Source organism: Phacochoerus africanus, chromosome 2, assembly GCF_016906955.1.
Source record: "Phacochoerus africanus isolate WHEZ1 chromosome 2, ROS_Pafr_v1, whole genome shotgun sequence".
NCBI lineage: Eukaryota > Metazoa > Chordata > Mammalia > Artiodactyla > Suidae > Phacochoerus > Phacochoerus africanus.
The window spans coordinates 73,136,414-73,156,172 of NC_062545.1; the positions used below are offsets into that span (position 1 = coordinate 73,136,414).

Consider the following 19,759-nt stretch of genomic DNA (forward strand, 5'->3'; position numbering starts at 1 on the left):
TGACTATCACGTTGAACATCACAAAATTAGACTCTATACCTCTTATTTTAATTTTGCACTGTTTCAGAGTAGCCATGGACTCATTTTGAGGGATTTTTTTTTCTTTCTCCTTTGGCCTCGCCACGGTATAAACAGTTGCGGCCTAAGCTGAAGCTGTGGCAATGCTGGATCCTTAACCCACTGTGCTGGGCTGGGGATCGAACTTGCGTCCCAGCACTCCCAAGATACGGCTGATGCCATTGCATCACAGCGGAACTCCAGGGCCCATTTAAAATTAATTTTTTAGGGAGTTCCCTTTTTCCACAGCAGTTTAAAGAGCCAGCATTGTCACTGCAGCAGCTTGGGCTGCTGTTGTAGTGCAGGTTTGATCCCTGGCCCAGGAATTTCCACGTGCCATGGGTATGGCCAAAGAAGAAAACAGTTGTTTGGGGTATGGGTTTGATAGACTAAGGCAGTCGGAAGCCTTTTGTATGGCCCCTAAGTTAGAAATGGTTTTTACATTTTTAAAGGGTAAAAGAGGGATATGCGACAGAGACCTTATGTACCCACAAAGCCTTAAATATGTTTACGTTGTTTACGTTGACCCTTTACAGAAAGACTGTGATGACTCTCCCTGGTTTAAGCTGAGGATTTACTTTTCAGATGAAAGTAGAAAATACACAGATTTTATCATTGAAGCGAATAAAGAATCAGAGACCAATTCTAACTCTCAAAGTATTATAAAAGGGATTAAAAATATAGAATAGTAATAGAAGGGAAACACATGTAATACACACCATCTACGAAAAGGGCATCTGCATAAGTAAATTGGTTTGTACCTTCCCAGGAGCTGATTCCTAGCCCTGGAAGGGTCAGCTCAAATAGGAGACTTACTAGATTGTGTCATGTGAAAAAGACTGGTTGTGTTTGGGTCCTTTTATTTGCCCTCCAAGAATTCTTGAGAATTCAGGTTAACTGACAGAGAAGGGAAGCTTCTGTAGCCCAAAGCAGTGAGATATTTGGGGCTATGAGTCTTGAGTCCCTTCCATCAGCTCAGGTTTCAGAAGACTCAAGAAAATTGATTTTTATTTGAAAGCTTAAGTAAGCTCTCAGGAAGAAATAATATATCCTATGCAGTCGATACTATTATACAAGAAATTTTTCTGTGTTGCCACTTGTTAATTAGGCTTTTACATTAGTAAAAACAGTGTAATTTTAACCTGAGTTAGTTACGAGTTATAACTTAGGAGATTATACTAATGACTATGCCTTTTCTCATTTCCTTCACCTCTCTGTGCCTTTCTTCCTCTTCTTCCCTCCCACCCTGTTCTCCCTTCTCTTGATTGCTCTTCCAAAAAGTAATAGAAAGCTGAAGAAGGCTTGGATGGTGAGGGACAGCATGACCTAGTGGTATTTCAGGGGTTTGGGATTTTAGGCTCTTTCCTGCCCATTGCAAGTTGGTTTTCCTGGTCTGGCCTTAACCTCTCTGAGCCTCAGTTTCCTCGCTGGTCAGAGGGGATCAGGTCTTCCAAAGAGGCAGAAAGTTAACATGTGTTGTGTGAAGCAAGATGAGTTGATAGTGGCCAGAAAGAAAGAAGGGCCATTTCAAAGGCTTCTGGAAGCTCTATTGATAATTAGTACCTCAGCTTAGCTGGTGGGGTTTAACCCATTCTAGGCTTCTCAATTTATATTTATTTAAAGCTGCACCCGCAGCCTGTAGAAGTTCCCAGGCTAGGAATCGAACCCATGCCATAGCAGTGACCCCAGCCACAGCAGTGACATTGCAGGATTCTTAAACCATTGAGCCACATAGGAACTCCCTGGGCTTCTCTGGTTTTAAAAATCAAGTTGAGAAAAAAAGATAGCTGGGAGTTCCCTTGTGTTGCTCAGGTCACTGCTGTGGTGTGGGTTTGATTCCTGGTTCAGGAACTTCTGCATGCCACGGGCACAGCCAAAAGAGAAAAGAAAGACATTTGGGTTTGATCATAGAATGTGGCAAAAGCTGATCCTTCACGGTTGTCTACAGCACAGGGAATTTGCAACATACTTATGAGACTGCAGAAACAAAAGCAATTCATAAAGATTTATGGAACTCTTGCAGCTCACTCAGTCTGACAGCTGCTTTATAATGCCATCCTGGCAAAGCCTTCTCAGTGGGAATGTGACCAACATGATGAAAAGATTAAAGAAAAGATTTTGGATGTTTCTAATGTGCTTCTCAACTAGGCGTGATTTTGCTCCCCCCACCCCCAGCCCCAGGGACATTTGGCAATGTTTAGAGATATTTTTGTGTCATAACTGAGGGGGTGGGACAGGCATCAAGTGAGTAGAGGCCAGTAATGCTGCTAAACATCCTACAGTGTAAGATAGTCCCCACAACAAAGGATGATCAGACCCCAAATGTCAGTGGTGCTGAGGCTAAGACACCCTGCTCTAATGAGGTGACAGTTTTTGTTGTTTTTTGTTTGTTTGTTTGTTTTAAACAGGTCTGGCTTTCACAGCAATCAGACCAAAAAAAAAAAAAAAAAGTGTATTCACATCAGAAGAGAAGTGGTAAAATTGTCATTATATGCAGATATAGAATGATACTCCACATAAAAACTATTGGAACTGATAAATGAATTCAGCAAGGTAGCAGGATACAAGACTAACACAGATACCTGTTGAATTTTTTTTACACTAGCAATGGAATATCAGAAAGTGAAAATAAGAAAATCCTGTTTAAAATCACATCAAAAAAAAATTACCCAGGAATAAACCTAATCAAGGAGGTAAAAAGACTTACATGCTGAGAACTAGAAAGCACTGATAAAGGAAACAAAATAATTCAAGGAAATAGAAAGCCCATGTTCTTAGATTGGAAGAGTTAATATTGTTAAAATGGCCACACTACCAAAAGCTATCTATGGATTCAATGTCAGCCCTATCAAATTACCCATATGACATTGTCACAGAACTAGAACAAATAATCCTAAAATTTATATGAAACCATAAAAGACCCAGAATTGCCAAAGCAATCCTAAGGAAAAAGAACAAAGCATACTTCAGGCAATACTGCGAAGCTACAGTAATCAAAACTGCATGGAACTGGCACAAAAACTGACACATAGATCAATGGAACAGAAGAAAGACCCCCAAATTAAACCCATGCGCTTATGGTCAATTAATCTCTTTTTTTTCTTTTTTAGGGCCACACCTGTACATATGGAAGTTTCCAGGCTAGGGGTCAAACTGGAGCTGAAGTTGCCAGCCCATGCCACAGCCACAGCCACAGCAATGCCAGATCCTTAACCCACTGAGCAGGGCCAGGGATCGAACCCATGCCCTCATGGATATTAGTCGTGTTCATTACCACTGAGCCACACGAGAACTCCACGGTCATTTAACCTTTGACAAGGGAGGCAAGAATATAAAATGGAGAAAAGACAGCAAATGGTGTTGGGAAAGCTGGACAGCCACATGTAAATCAATGCAGTTAGAACATCCTGACACCATACACAAAAGTAAACTCAAAATGGCTTAAAGACATGTGGAAGTTCCTGTCATGGCACAGCAGAAATGAATCCGACTAGGAACCATGAGGTTGCAGGTTCAATTCCTGGCCTTGCTTGGTGGGTTAAGGATCCCATGTTGCAGTGAGCTGTGGTGTAGGTCACAGGTGCAGCTTGGATCACACACTGCATGGCTGTGGTGCAGGCTGGCCGCTACAGCTCTGACTAGACCCCTAGCCTGGAAACCTTCACGTGCCGTGGGTGCAGCCCTAAAAAAAGGCAAATATGAGACATGACAGTATAAAACTTAGAACATAAATAAAATATTCCCTGACATAAATTGTAGAAATATTCTCTTAGATTGGTGTCCCAAGGCAAAAGAAAGAAAAGCAAAAATAAAAAAAGCTTGGGACCTAAAGCTTTTGCACAGCAAAGGAAACTATAAACAAAGTGAAAAGACAATATAGAGACTGAGAAAATATTTGCAAACAATGCAAATCTGTAAAAGTATATATCTATCTATATAAAGAGAAGTATACATCTCAGTCACTGCTGGCCTACACCACAGCCACAGCAACGCCAGATCCGAGCTGTGTCTGCAACCTACCCCACAGCTCATGGCAACACCAGATCCTTAACCCACTGAGCGAGGCCAGGGATCGAACCCGCAAGCTCATGGTTCCTAGTTGGATTCGTTAACCACTGTGCCACAACGGGAACTCTGGGAAATTCTTAAGCCACAGTTTATTTGGTCCATAATGATGGGGGGGGGGTGGTTTTAGAAACTACCACTTTTCAAGAAACTAAAAAAGAAGGCAGACTTCCTTTGGGAGGGTAGTTCATGTTGGAAGAACCTTCTCAAAGGGTGTGCAATGTATGTGAGGCAAGTAAAAAGACACTCTACACACACTCCTGCCTTATCTTGGTCGTATATATTTTGGCTTTCAAAAAGTTACTACCAACATCGTCGGTCGATTCTCAACCATTCTCAAGAAACTATCAATTCCCCCTGAGCAGACTCTGGAGAGCAGAATGTAAGCATCTCTCCAACAGCTTTCAGGGAGTCACACGGGTAGCTTGAAATCAGCTCCAGTCGGAGGATTTTCACCTTGGAAATCAGCAAACACCATGAAGCAGAATCGATTTTCCCCTTGGAGAGCCAGCCGTCACACCAACACACCGCTGGGTGGAGTGGGGAGGTGCCCACAAGAGTTTCCACTGGGAGATGCCTGGGCACAGAACAGCTCCAAGTTCTTTCATGCTATTTTTTCTCTTCCCTTGTTCTCACACATTTCTTCATGTCCTCCTCCCTTACTTTTGCCAATCATTCTAATGTATTTAATGTGTATCTATTTGTTTGTATGCGCTCTCCTAAAATGTGTTTTGCTGTTTGTGCACATATATTCTAAATTTCATAAATGGCATTACTATATATATATTGCATTTTGTGTCTTTTTTCACTCAGATCCATCCATGGCGCTCTAGGTACATCTAATCCATTGCTTCTCACTGCTGCATAACAACACCGAAGTGCATCCACCACATTTTGCTCACCACTCTCCCAATGACTTTCTCCCACCCAACGCCCTCACCACAAAGCACAGTGCTGCTTGCTGCCCGGGAAGGCTGCACCGGGCCACCCGAAGTGTCAGGAGACACATAGCCTCAGCCAGCCCTGCCGCAACTCAGCTTCTCATTTTTGCCAGTCTAATGATACAGGTGTAAAGAGAAGTAGTCTGACATACAATCTTCCTAAGTTCTCCCCCGAGCTTGTGCTTCTGCCTTTTGGTAGCTGCCATTACCCAACCCGTGCTTGGAATTTCAGGGCGCTGAAACTGGACGCAGCTTTCTGGGACTACCACTCTCCTGTTCCTCTCAAAGACATGATTTTTTTTTTTTTTTTTTTTTTTGCCATTTTTAGGGCCGTACCCACAGCATATGGAAGTTACCAGGCTAGGGGTTGAATCAGAGCTGTGGCTGCCAACCTATACCACAGCCATGGTAACTTGGAGTCCAAGCCGAGTCTGTGACCTATACTGCAGTTCACAGCAACGTTGGCTCCTTAACCCACTGAGCAAGGTCAGGGATTGAACCTGCAGTCTCACGTTTACTAGTCGGGTTTGTTAACCACTGAGCCATGACGGTAACCCCTCAAAGACATGCTTGATGGTTTTTTTTTTTTTTTTTTTGGTCATACCCACAGCATACAGAATATCCCAGGCTGAGGATCAAACCTATGCTACAGCAGTGACCTGAACCACAGCAATGACAGTGCCTTAACCTACTGAGGTGCAATGGGAACTCCTACAATGGGCCATTTCTGTTTTAAGGTCTGCAATGGTAATGCTGACTTGTGAAACCCCACTCAGGAGAGGTTACTTATATTAGATATTTCCCCACAGAATGCGTAAGACAATTTACTTTAGGATTTTATGGGAAATCCCTTAACTCTTGATTCTGAGTCAGATAAGTCAAAGGGGAGGTTACAATAATAATAGCCGACTTTCTAGATTCGAACGATCAGTATTATTATCCTAAAGACTAGGCAGCCATCACCATGGGGCCTAATAATTGCTGAAGTATATGCCTCATCATGCCTGGAACTGCTGAGATTCCAGCTTGTCAGATACAAGGATACATGGTTTTAATACCTCACTTCAGAAATAGCAGGCTACTCAGCAACTGTGTTTCAGCCTGTGAGAGACAGGAGAGTCAGGATCCTGCCTGCCTGCCATGGCCCCGGCTGTCTGCACCAGGGCGGAGCCAAGGTCCTCAGTCTGCTAACACCCACGTGCAACTTGGAAATCAATTTAAGGCAAGAGACATCAAGTTTTGTGCTATTTACCGTCAGAACCTTCTCTCTGAGCTCAAACAGGCTTCTTACCTACCAAACAATGAGGTTGGGACTAGTTAGGTTATGGAGCAGTGCCCAGGAGATAGCAGGTGTTACAAATATTTCTGCTGAATGAATGAACTTCCTTTAGAGGCAGAAATGATTCTCACTGCATTCCTTGTTCTATTTCCCACGGCATTCAAAGGTTTCCTGAGTCAGATAGTCTGAATGGGACAGATCCAGAAGCTCAGAGACTGTGGACAGTCAGCAAAACCCCAAGTTAAATGGTGAGGGACCACTAGGCAGACAGACGGAGAGATTTACTCTACACAGCTATGCAAGTGGCAGCATGGAAAGCAAAAGTACAAACTTTGGAGTCAGCCTAGCCATCATTAGAGACCCCCAGCTCTGCCAGCCGTATGACCTTGACCAAGCTACTTAACCTCTGGAAGCATCCTTATCTGTATAATGGAATAAAAATATCTATCCCACAGGGTTTTTGTGAGGAATAAATGAAATAATGTATGTCACATCACATTCCTGACCCACTAAAGGGGCTCAGAAAATGGGAGCGCTTATGAAACACAGAACTCCCTGTAATTGAGGGGCCCACCGTCACTCCTGAATACACAGCTGCCACACTGCAGGAGCTTCTGGAAGGAGAAGCTGCAGCATTCCATACTCTCAACCTCTGTTAAGGACGTAGTTCACCATCTGGACTATAAACTCTAGAATAAACGAATTCTTACTCCTTAAAATAGAACCAACGCGCAGGCCTCCCCCTGCAGAAATGTACTGGCAAAAGCCACCACATTTGGCCAGTGACCCTAAGCCCTGATAGGGAAGCATTTGTAAACTCACCTCTTCCCATTGACCTGAAAGCTATGATTTAGTTTACCACCAATTAAGAAGTCAGCTTTATGAACACAACAGGAAACCACTTATTTCAGCTTAGATCTAATAATCAGGAAAGTGCTAAGCCTTCAGTTTCTGGGACATACACAGCATATTTTTTGAAGTTACTGTCGTGCAGTGGTTCCTCAGCCCCCAGACATCAGCACCTGCATCACCTGGGAACTGATTAGAAATGCAAAATTCTTAGGCCCCAGCCCAGTCCTACTGACTCAGAACCTCTGGGGCCTGGGGCCCCAGAACCTGGGCTAACATGCCCTCAGGTGGTTCTGCTGGATGTTGACGGAGTCCCACCCAGGTCCCCTTTACCAGCGCACCCATCTGCATGCTGTAGAGAGCCAGCTAACCACTCGCAGTGGCCCTTCTGGAGTATTGCCCTGGATCAAAGGGAGCCACCCTGGCAGGCCAGCCACCGCTTCCCCTGGAGAAGACCCCCAATGACCAAACTGGCCCTTTGTTTCACTTCACCTGGACTAGTTCTGCCACACAATTCATATCCTAGGGCCTCCCAGTGCATGGCCATGGGCTGGACTGCAGAGACCCAACTCTTGCTTACGGCCTTCCCTAGCCGCATCTTGCTTGTCCTGGGAGAAGGTCCTCAATTGATTGCACAAGAATCCCCATCTCAGGCTCTCTCCTAAGGAATCTGACTCATGGCAGTTACTTGCACAATCTCAAAAAATCGGACTCTTAGCAGAACATGCTGTCCACAATTGCCACACGTACTTCACCCAGGGCAATGGTAGAACCAGCACCCCCATATCTAAGATAAAACAAGCTGAGGCTTAGAGAATGTGGGACATAGGACACCACTGACTTGTGATTGGTTTGGGATCTGAATCTCCGAGTACTGTGCAATAGAAAGAGACAAACCTGGGTTCAGATACTGGCACTGCAATTGCCAGTTGTGCAAACTTGGGTGGTAAACCTTCTCTCGGCTTCCTTAGCACAAAACACAGATAACAGAAGTGCCCAAGACACCGAGGCTTTTTGAGAACTAAATAAGATAGCACACACACACCCTTCGGGGCCTTAGCTTTCTTAACAGGCTTAATTCGGGAACTTACCTCACAGGGCTTCTGAGACAGTGACCCAGGTGCAGCTCCCAGCAGCACATGTGCTATCTATTCAATAGGCCCAACTCTGCCATCACAGCGAGCAGGTGATTCAATGTTTATTCCTTTCCCACCACTGGCCAGCAGATTTCAGAGTCCTCTGGAAGTTTCCTTAAAGAGTCCTTTGCATGTCAGCATTCCAATAATCAGGATAATTTGGTGTGGTGTTCTTACTTCTGTGAACTGGCTTTTATGAGTAAGCCCACATATACTGAAATTCTCTGGATTTTTTTTTTTCTTTCTTTCTTTTTTTGTTTTTTAAAGAAAACAAAGATACTTACAACCAGAAGGGATCTAAGTAATTTCACCTTCCCTCGTCTTGCTTAAACTCACTCACAGAATAAGCGTTTGGGGCTCTAGCCCTCAACCGGCTCTGGCCTGCACGAGGCTTAAAAGCACAGGTGTCAGGACTCACAGCTGAGCACTCGCTCACCGCAGGAAGAGGGTTCTGATCACAAGCCACGACTCACTTTATACCGTGTGACCCCTGGGTCCAAAATACGTTCCTCTGATAGCTTGAGACATTATTTTCCCTGTGAAATATGCTTTAATGATTTATAATTCACCAAAGAGGTGGAGGAATAAAACATCCTTTTTTGCATCCTTTGGTGATGAGTAAATAATAGGTTAGCTTTGAGAAACTAAATCCCATTTAATCCAAAATGGAGGGAAAAAAAAAGTGAACTGAAGTTCTGCTGGCCTGGCAGCAGGGCAGGTCTGGCACTCCACCAGGAAGGGAAGGTGAGCTGTGCCTCGACTGCATGGCCAGGAAGCAGTTTGTGTAGAAGCGGGCTAGGGTTTATTTGGTGACGTCTCAGTCATTCAGCCATGACAAACTGCACCCTGACACCCGGAGTGTGGACGCCCGAGAGGCCAAGGTCCCAAGTACCTGTGGCCGCCCCTGGGTTGGGGGAGGGGGCCGCATGCAAAGACAATAGACCCAGACATTCTGAAACCTCTGCCCTAAGAAAATAAGACGTTTCCAGACCGGGTTTTTTCTATTTTTATAACATTTTATATAACTCATAAAACAGTGCTTGTATAAAAATTCACACAAAGTTGCTAGAGAGCATACAATTTCCAAAATTGTCCTGGGTTTTTGTTACATTCAGTTTTCTAAAGACACGCTCAAATCAATGGTAAAATGCAGACAATGCGATATTTCATTATCTTTGGTAAAACTATTCTCATTATTTTGTCTCCTCACAGTATGAACTCTGATATCCACTTTGTGCAGGGTCTGCTATCACTAGGATGTCAGAACAACATTAAGGCTGGATCTACTCGAGGCAACATTTCCAAATGGCAGTAAGAGCCCCATGGGCTCCCCGCCCCCATATTGTATCATCTATCTACACAGCGAGGAAGGGTAAGAGCTCAGTGACCTCCAGTAAGGGCTCTCGAGACCCTCCTCCATCAGGCAAGAAGCAAACATTTGTGGGGAAAGATGGAAACTGAGGCCATCTCTGCAAGCACCTGAGTGGCCACGCTGAGGTGTGGTCAGACCAGTGACTCAGCATTAAAACAGTTAATCCATTCACCCCTAAGTAGATCCCATTGGCGGGTTGATGACAGCTGCTGACGCGGTGCCCCTCCCTCCAAACCTAAGCAGAAAGGAAGGTTGGGGGCCAGCGCTGAAGGGGGAGGGGCACACTAACACCCACGACACTGGACATGACTTTACTCCCTGTCAAACGTGTGTGGTCATGTAGACACAGCCAAAGTGAACTGAAGCAGGATTAGAACACTTAGTACATTCATGACTATCTTCATACATTCTTTTAAATCTTACTAACAGAGGGACACTACCACCTATTGTGACTTGCTATTTTACTTAACATCAGAATGTGTCTGTGCTACTTCTTTAGTCCTCTGGATATGAGCGGGGAAGGATCCCAATAAACAAACAAGTAAAAATCAAAGACTTTAGATGAAGGAGAAGAGTAATTAGGAGAAGGGGTTTTGCCAACAGATTTTACGGAACACAAATTTTGAAAAAAAAAATAGCATTTTTATACTTCTATTGCTTTGTGTAAAAACAAAAACAAAAACACTGCTCCTAGAGCGCACCTGTATGGCTCGAGCACCGAGGACACCACACAGACAGACCCCGGACCAGAAGGCGGTTCCTGATGAGTCAGTCGAGAGAGAAAAGAAACAGCTCACAGATAGCGTCCACCTCTCTTCACTGAAAGGGACTCTAGGATTTGGGCGGGGGGAGAAAGCCCTACAAGGGAAAGATATTCAGGAAAACACCAAAATGCAGTTTCCAAAAATTGAGCACGCTCTAGGTTATAAACACATTCCGTTCCTAGAACCTGTTGATGTCTCACTGTGGGTAGATAGGATGCTCTTTAAAAAAAACTATTAAATGATTGTGCTTCTGAAGTTGCAGGGTCACATTCCACCCTCTAGAAAGCAGGGCGGTTTTCACATGGCTTGGAATCCTCTTGGATACATCCTAGAGACCAGAAGAAATTCCACGGGCACCCTCCCACCCACAGGACCGGGGAGCGAGAGCGCCAACGCCATCTTTGGGTCGGCCCTGCGCGCATGCGCGAGCGGCCATGCAGGTGTGTGCTGGAGAGACTAAGGCATAGAGAAAGGCCCGGGTGAGGGGAAGCGAGTCTCCGGCTGCTCCAGTTCTCCTCCTTTCCAGGCACAAAGAGGTTGAACTTGTTCTTCATGTCGGTCCCCTTCATCTCACTTCAGTTTTCTACTAAGAAATGTGTGTGTGCATGTGTGGGTGGGTAGGAGAGGGTCATGATGAAGTCCCTGTGCATTTCTGAACTGCAATAATTTAGGTCCGAAGTTTCAAAAGAAATAATCTGTAAATACCATGACAAAGCAAATTTACTAAAGTTAGATCAGCAACTTTACATTGCTCAAAATCCTGTCATGTTAAAAAACAAAAAATGCCCATTGGGTGCAGGCAAAATTCCATCATACAGCCACTGGAACTGAAGCCCTCATCTGTATAAAGAAAATTCACAGATTGTTTATTTCTGCATTTTAAGGTAGCAAAATATTAGGCCATCAAGGTTATTAAATCTGTAATATTTCACAAGGGTTTTAGATCTACCCTGTCTGAATCAATTCATTTTCTAGCTTTCCGGTGGGATGTGTATTCAGTTTGGGTAGACTGTTTCCTTTCCCTCTTAGGCACAATATCAGGGAGGTAAAAAGTATTGTTTTCCCATTAAGGACTTTCTTTACCTGTTGGGGAGTTTCCTGGTTGGAATCCCAGAGAACATGCCATTGGCCTGGATCAGTGTGACCTTCCCAACCAGAGGGGAGAGAAGAGGTGTCTTACCCTGAGGCCAAAGGACTGGCCAGATGTAGGACAGCAGGGTCTTCTACGGGATGCAAGGGGAAAGCTCTGAGTGGACCCTGGGAAGGGACATGGGTGCCCCATTTGAGATGGTCTGTGTCCTGCCAATAGCAGGTATCCCCAAGAGGCCCCAAGGCCTGGGCCTGCCCTGAGGAACGAGGATGTGTACTGACTGGAGGAGCTGACACTAACATGTGGTGCGTCACCATCCAGCTCCCAGAACCCGGGTTTTGTACAATTAAACACATGGAAAGTAAACAGCTCTTGGTGAGCCCCAAGGGACCCATCCTTAAATCAAACAAGAAGCCAAATATCCACACACACTCTTTTCCAAGGAAATGTGTCTGCCCCTCCAACCAGCAACCTCGTTTAGAGAGGAAAGGGGGCAGTAGAAGGACACAGTTCAAATGAAGACATTGTGAACGTGTTACCACGTCTATCTACATTCATATCATCATCATCATCATCCAGTGTTCTCGGCTACAGAGTGAGCACAACATTCTACCGGCGCAGCAATGTGGGACAGGCCAGGCCACCCCCTGAGCCCCTTCCTCGGCACTACAGTGGGAGGGAGAGCAGGACTGACCATGGACAAAAGGACATCAAGCTATTTCATCCCCTCTACTGCCATCTGAGAGGCATCTTGACTCTTCCAAAATCTGATGAAAAAGACAAGGCCAGTAACATCCATTTCTATGCAACCTGAAGCTATTATTAGCCATCATGCATGAACATGGCACTTCTAAAAATTTCATTATCTGAAACCATCTTAAAAAAAAAAAAATCCCAGCAACTTAAGTCATCTTACAGTACTTCATCTCAAATATTTAAAAGATTTTTTTTTCTAAGCAAAATGGCTTCCATAGAGCCCACTGATTTTCTTAAAAACGGTTTCCTTTTTAATTAAAAAAAATTGATAAAAATGGAAGATGTAAAATGTGGGAAGCAAAACAAGAGTGTTGCTCAATTTGCATTTCAAATTGTGAGGGGTTTGGGGCGACACTGCCAAGGAGCGGGAACCCTGACTCTCTGCTCTCAAGGCTCAGCTCTCCACCCCCGCCCCAGACTCCAGCAGTGCCACCAGGAGCACAGGACAAACGTCATAAAAGAGACCAAATGAAAGGCTTCTGTCTTGTAGCTGGCTGAGCGATTACGTGTGCAAATGCAGTAGGCCACTCCCCTCCGACATAAGGTGCGCGGCTGTGGACAAAGCTGTGGACCCTCGTGTGCTCCCGAAGAAGGCTCAGTGCCCCGAGGTGCCCATCACTTCTCCACCTTCTTGGCTTTCTTCAGGATGTCGCATTTCTTTCTGTTGGGCCGGCGGCACCGCTCGTCGATGCTCGGGATACATTCGTAGTGCCACACCTCCTCCATCTTCTCCACCGGGTACACGGCCTCCACATAGTGGCGGATAAGCCTCAGGCGCGTGGGGTCCAGCTGCTTCTTGTTGCAGGCCCCGGAGTGGTTGTACTGCAGCCGCAGGTTCTCGGCGGTGAAGAGTTCGGGGAAGAGCCTGACGAGCAGCCGGGCGGCGAAGTTGCCCACGGAGAGGCTCTGCTGCACGATCTCGCGCACCTCCTTGTCTGACAGCAGGTACGGCGAAGGCACCGGGAAGTCGGGCGAGGGCACCACCAGCTCGTCCAGGGGGATCTTGCAGAAGTCCTTGCTGCTCCTTTCGGGGGGCAGTGGGGGCCCCTCAAATTCCTCCCGGAACCGCTCAGGGTTGATTGCATAGCTGGCCAGGTCCCTGCACTCGGGGCCTGGCACATGGACCTTGCGCTGCTGCTGGTAGGAGCGCCTCTGTTCCGTGTCCCGGCGCCGGCAGCGCTCGTCCAGTTTGCCCACGAACTCCAGCGTCCAGACGCGGTCGTTCTTGGCCCGCGGGTAGAGCAGCTGCACGTAGTGGCGGATGAGCTTGATGCGAGACGGGTCCAGCTGCTTCTTGCCCAGGGAGCCGCTGCAGTTATACTGCTTCCGCAAGTTCTCGTGGGTGAAGAGCTCGGGGAACAGGTGCACCAGCAGGCGCGAGGCGAAGTTGCCGATGGACAGGCTGCTCTCGTAGATGCTGCGTAGCTGCTCTTTGCTGAGCAGGCAGTCGGCGCCCGGCACCTCGAAGTCGGGCTGCGGGATCTCCAGCTTGTCGAAATCGATGGGCACCAGCCAGATCTTCTTGGACCGCCGGCCAGGCCGCTCGCCCTCGAAACTGTCTTCCACCTTGACCACGGAGATGTCATCGGGCAGGCTGGAGGAGTCGTAGCAGTCATCCCGCGCGGCCTCGCCCTCGCTGCCCGCATCTAGCCCCAAGCCCTCGAGCTCATCATTGATGCGCTGGGCGCACTGCTGCAGCCAGGCCTCCTCCTCCTGCATGTCGGGAAAGTAGATCTCTGTGTAGTTGCGGATGATCTGCAGCCTCTGCGGGTCCAGCTCCTGCCTGCCGCCGTCCCCGTAGCAGCTGTACTGCTCGCCCAGCTTCCGGTGGTCGAAGAGCTCGGGGAAGAGCCGGTGGAGAAGGAAGACGGCGAACTCCCCCGGCGAAGAGGCTTCATCCAGGAACTCAGTGAGGTCCTGTGTGTCCACCACGTGGTCCGAGGCGATGGTGCTGCTCCGGTCCAGGGACAGGGCTTCCTCCTGGTCTTTGTTGTCCAGGAAATGGCCCGAGTCCACCTGGTCGGCCTCAAAGAAGCCAGCGACCTGGCCGCTGGGCTGGCTGTCCTCCATTTCCCGCTGGGCCCAGAAGCGGCTGAAGAAGTCGTTCAGCTGGGGCAGGCACTCCGCCTGCCACACGGCCGTGTCCTTCACCGATGGGTAGTAGACCTCCACGTAGTTGCGGATGAGCTGCAGGTGCAGCGACTCCAGCTTCCGCTTGGCCGCAAAGCCGCAGGCGCTGCAGCCCCGGGAGAAGTCCACGTCGCTGAAGAGCTCGGGGAAGAGCTGCACCAGCAGGCGGCAGGCCAGGTCGCCGCCTGACAGGCTCTGGTCCACGATCTGCTTGAGCTCGGCCGCCGTGAGCTGGTACTCGGGGGGCGGCTGGAATTTGGCCACCATCTCCGTGGGGCTCACCTGCTTCTTGATGCGGCTCACCTCCAGGGACAGCAGGTCCACCTTGCTGTGCAGCTGCGACATGTTGGAGGAGAGCGTGTTGAGCATGTAGAACATCTTCTGGATGAGAAAGTAGATGTTGGGGTCGCCGTCGGTGGCCGCCGCGCCACCGCCACAGTCCCGCTTCTGTGGCTCATTCAGGAGCCGCAGTGGTGAGGGGCTGTTGCTGGGATTCGCCTTCTCAAAGAGCTCGTACGTGTTGAGCACGTCCCCAGGGGGAGGGTTCTTCTTCTCCATGATCTTGTGCGAGATGCCGTACAGAGGCTTCTTGTAGGAGGGCGTAGTCACGTCATTGCCCGGCTCCTCCTCGCCGGGCCACACCGAGCCCGAGTTCCTGCCCCTGCCCGCCTGCTCCCCGTTGCCCTGGCAGGGCGAGCTGTTCTCCCGGTTCCGCATGCCTGCTAGGAGCGCCTGGAAAACAAAAACTGTGTTAGGTGAGTGTTCTGATTTACAACACTAGACACTGGTCTGTGTCCTGCACAGACGGGCCAAGGTCAGGAACTTGTGAGAAAGTGCTTCCTGAGCCTGGGGAATCACTCTGCTGGTTCAGGAACACACCACTGATACCAACCTGCATCCCAGCACCAAACCTGCTCTAATTCCTGAGAGGCTCAGGCTGGACCCCAAAGGCTTCCAATTCCTGTGGAGCATTAGTGCTGGACTTCCTGCCCACAGGGCCTGGCAGAAGACCAGGAACAGATGCTGGCAAAGCTGGGCAAGAGTCCTAAGAGGGCCAGGAGAGATACCTCAGGAACAGGAGGAGCTCCTGTGGCAGCTTGGCCATGGGCAGGCCACCTCATGGCCCTGACTGCTTTCAGACAGGGAGGATCCCTGCCTAGGGCACCTCCAGAAGGCAGCAGTCTGTTGTCCAGTTTGCAGCCTCTAGGGGAGCATGTGTCTCCACTCTGGACAGCTTCCAAGATGCACAGTGCTGAGCTTGGAAGAAATGGGGTTATGAGAGTGGCAGTCTACCACTGCCTGAAGTCATGTCTGAACTCAGGCTAGAAAAGGCCCAGAACTCCCCAAAGTCCGGGCGACTGTGGATTCCATAAAATGACAAGGCCTCCTGGTTTCCAAGTCTTGGTCTCCTAGTGGTCCAGTAGCCCATCTCAATCAAAGGAGAGTATTAAACCCCACATACTAAAGTACCCATTGCACGTAAAGTATTCACGCTTCCCTGATGCACCTAGAAAGGTATTTTATAGGTTCTATCCAGCGTTGCTCAACAGAGGATGGTGAGAGGATTAAACCCTACCAAAAATGATTTCAGGGATTATCTCAACTCACTCAAGGCTGGCACACTGCAGGTCCACCCCTAATGGACTCCCAAGGCATTAGTCTCCCCTAATCAGACTCCAAAGATACTCTTTAAAGACTTCAAAGCTTGAGTCCAAACTCCCTACCAGAAGGCACCTGACCAGACCATTTAGGATCATGGAGTTCTCACTGCTTTCATTAGTGATTTTCCCTACTGCCAGGCCTGGACAGTTTTAGAGGCTTATTTACATCTATATGGACAAGTGATTCTCAACACAAATTGAAAGGCAATTCAGTGGAGCAAGGATAATCTTTTCAACAAATGATGCTGAAAAAACTGGATACATATAGGCAAAGTAAAAAATGAAAGGTTTTTATCCTACATATAACATACAAAAACTAACTATAAGTGGATGGTTGATGTAAAAATAAATACTGTCTTAAAACTCTAACACTTCTAGAAGAAAACCTAAGAGCAATCCTTTATGACCTTGTTTTAGGCCAGTATTTCTCAGCTATACCACCACAAATATGATCCATGAGAGAACAAGCTGATCAACTGGACTTCATCAAAATTGAAAACTTCTTTAGAAGAATGAAAAACAAGCTCAGGCTGGAAGAAAATAGTACCAAATCATTTATCTGATAAAGCACTTGAACCCAGACTACATAAAGGACGCTCAAACTCAGTAACGACATACAACCCATCTAATGGTTTCAACAGCCTCTTCAAAGAGGCTGTATAGGAGTTCCCTTCGTGACTCAGCTATAATGAACCTGACTAGTATCCATGAGGATGCAGGTTCGATCCCTGGCCTCACTCAGTGGGTTAAGGATCCAGCATTGCCGTGAGCTGTGGTATAGATGGCAGACGTGGCTTGGATCTGGTGTTGATGTGGCTGTGGCATAGGCCGGCCACCCCTATCCTGGGAACTTCCATGTGCTGCAGGTGCGATCCTAAAATACAAAAAAAAAAAAAAAAACAATGCTATATAAATGGCAAATAAGCACATAAAAAGATAATTATTAAAATGCACATTAAAACCACACTGAGATACCAGACACCCTCTACTAGAATGGGTGTAATCCAAAAGACAGACATGGAGTTCCCGTCATAGCTCAGCGGTTAGCGAACCTGACTAGCATCCATGAGGACGCAGGTTCGATCCATGGGCCTACTAAGTGGGTTAAGGATCTGGCGTTGCCATGAGCTGTGTCGCAGACGCAGCTCGGATCCCATGTTGCTGTGGCTGTGGCATAGGCTGGGGGCTATAGCTCCGATTGGACCCCACGCCTGGGAACCTCCATATGTCGGGGCTGCAGCCCTAAAAAGACCAAAAAAAAAAAAAAAAGACAAACAATACAGTGTTGGAGAGGATGTGAAGGAACTGGAACTCTCATATGCTGCTGGGGTGGATATAAAATGGTATGACCACTTTGGACAACAGTTGATTATTATTTAAAAGAAATTAACTATATAGGAGACCATGTGATCCAGGCCTTCTTTCCCTAGGTATTTATTTACCAAGGAAAAGGGAAAGCACATGATCACACAAAGATTTGTATGCAGATGTTCATGGCAGCTCTGTTTGTAAATAGCCGCAAACTAGAAAAAACCCAGACTTTTATCACCAAGTCTAGAGACAGACTCTGCTGTACTCATACAACAGAACAATACTCAGCAACTGAGCTGATAAACGTGGTGCTCGTGATGAATCTCAAAATAATTACACTGACTGAAAGAAGCCAGACTAACAAAAGAGGCCTGTAAGATTCCATTCACATAAAATTCTAGAAAAGCAAATTCATCTTTAGAGACAGAAAGCAGGGGAGTGGTTACCTGGGGGTGGTGGGAGGAGGCAAAGGACACAAGGAAACTTTCCTGATACCAGGTGACAGGTATGTTTCTCATCTTTTTCTTTTTTTGTCTTTTTAGGGCCTCACCCTGGCCTATGGAGATTCCCCAGCTAGGGGTTGAATTGGAGCTGCAGCTGCTGGCCTACACCGCAGCCACAGCAATGCAGGATCCGAGCTGCATCTGCGACCTACACCACAGCTCACGGCAACGCTGGATCCTTAACCCACTGAGCAAGGCCAGGGATCAAACTCGCCCATCCTCATGGATACTAGTCTGGTTCATTAACCACTGAGCTACAACGGGAACTCCGTAGGTTTCCCATCTTGATTGTGGCCTGGTTTCACTGGTATACACATGTTGACACCTGTCAAATGGGACACTTTAAATATGTGTCATTCATTGTATCTCAGTCATAACTCTGTTTTTGACAAATGTTGAATTTGACCCCCAAATGTACTGGAATATATTTTTGAGGGTCTAATTAAGCAGAAGAGCTAATTGGTGAGCACTGGTGGGTGTCAGGGGAGCAGGCAGAGTTGAAGCACGAAGCACGTGCTTCTGCAGACAGGCATGTGCCTCAGGCAACTAGAAAATGGACAAGAACAAAGTGCATCCTCAGGGCGCTTCCCCACCTGGAGGGAAAATACGGCTGGCGTGGCCTGGCCGAGCCCAGTGCGCCTGCAAGTCTAATATCCACAGGGATCACCTGAGGGCTAGTTAGAATACAGATGCTGATTCCTGACTCTGCATTTCTAACTAGCTGTTGGGCCTCTCTGGGTGGCCCAGGCCCAGAAGACAGTATCTGCCCTCAGTTTATCTCATCCATGCAAATCAGTGTCTTCTATAAGCATTTCGATAACTAATACCAGCACAACACAAGGACATGAGATGCTCTTTTCTTTCCTTTTCTTTCTTTCTTTTTTTTTTTTTTTTGTCTTTTTGCCTCTTCTAGGACCGCACTCGTGGCATATGGAGGTTCCCAGGCTAGGGGTCTAATCGGAGCTGTAGCCACTGGCCTACGCCACAGCCACAGCAATGCAGGATCTGAGCCATGTCTGCAACCTACACCACAATTCACGGCAACACCGGATCCTTAACCCACTGAGCAAGGCCAGGAATCGAACCCACAACCTCATGGTTCCTAGTCGGATTCGTTAGCCACTGAGCCACGACGGGAACTCCTGAGATGCTCTTTTCCTGCAGCCAAAAAAATATATAAGGAACAGAGACAATCTCAGGGGGCTGGAGTTACAAGGCAGGTGAGTAATATGTAGGCCTGGAGCGGGGAAGAGACCATGAGGCCACATAAATATATCAAACTTTGACCCTTCTGAACCTCCCACATGTTATCGTTTATTTAAACTGATGAATTACTTCCTGGACTCTTAGATAACAGAATCGTCAGACTCATGTCAGACAAAGTTATTTTTTCTCTTGCATCTCTGTGGACAACGACCCATGCAAAAGAAGAGCTACCTCACTCTCTCAGGAGCCTGAAGGCAAAGGAATCCTTTTAAGTGTCTTAGTTATCCCACAGAGGTAGCCAGTACTGTCTTCAGGGTTTGTCTCTATAAGCTGATGCAGGGATCAGAGGTCCCTGGCCCTTCTCCCCTCTCCTCCTGCTACTAAACTTCTCAAGAGCAGAGCAGAGGACCAGGGGCATGCCGGGCTGGGGGGAACCTGCCACCTGCCCCCTCTCCCTCATGGTGTCTCCTCACTCCTCACCAAGCTGTCCCCATCCTCATCACTTTGCATGATGGTTGCATGGTGGGACCAGGTACTGCCCAAGTGCATCCCCAGTGTTTTGCAAAGTGCCTGGGACACAGAAGAGCTCAATGAATGTTCGTTAAGCAGGGCAAGGTGTCTATCAGTCTAACATATATG

At 47.4% G+C, this 19,759-nt stretch overlaps 1 protein-coding gene across 1 annotated transcript in view; it reads right to left on the minus strand.

Moving 5' to 3' along the window:
• Positions 1-9,331: 9,331 nt before the first annotated feature.
• BEND3 (BEN domain containing 3) overlaps positions 9,332-19,759 on the minus strand; it is a 36,529-nt gene continuing 26,101 nt past the window's right edge. Inside the window, exon 4 of the mRNA XM_047761911.1 lies at positions 9,332-15,171. Within this exon, the coding sequence (XP_047617867.1) occupies positions 12,925-15,171 (2,247 nt within the window). The 3' untranslated portion in view covers positions 9,332-12,924. The remainder of the gene's footprint in view (positions 15,172-19,759) is intronic.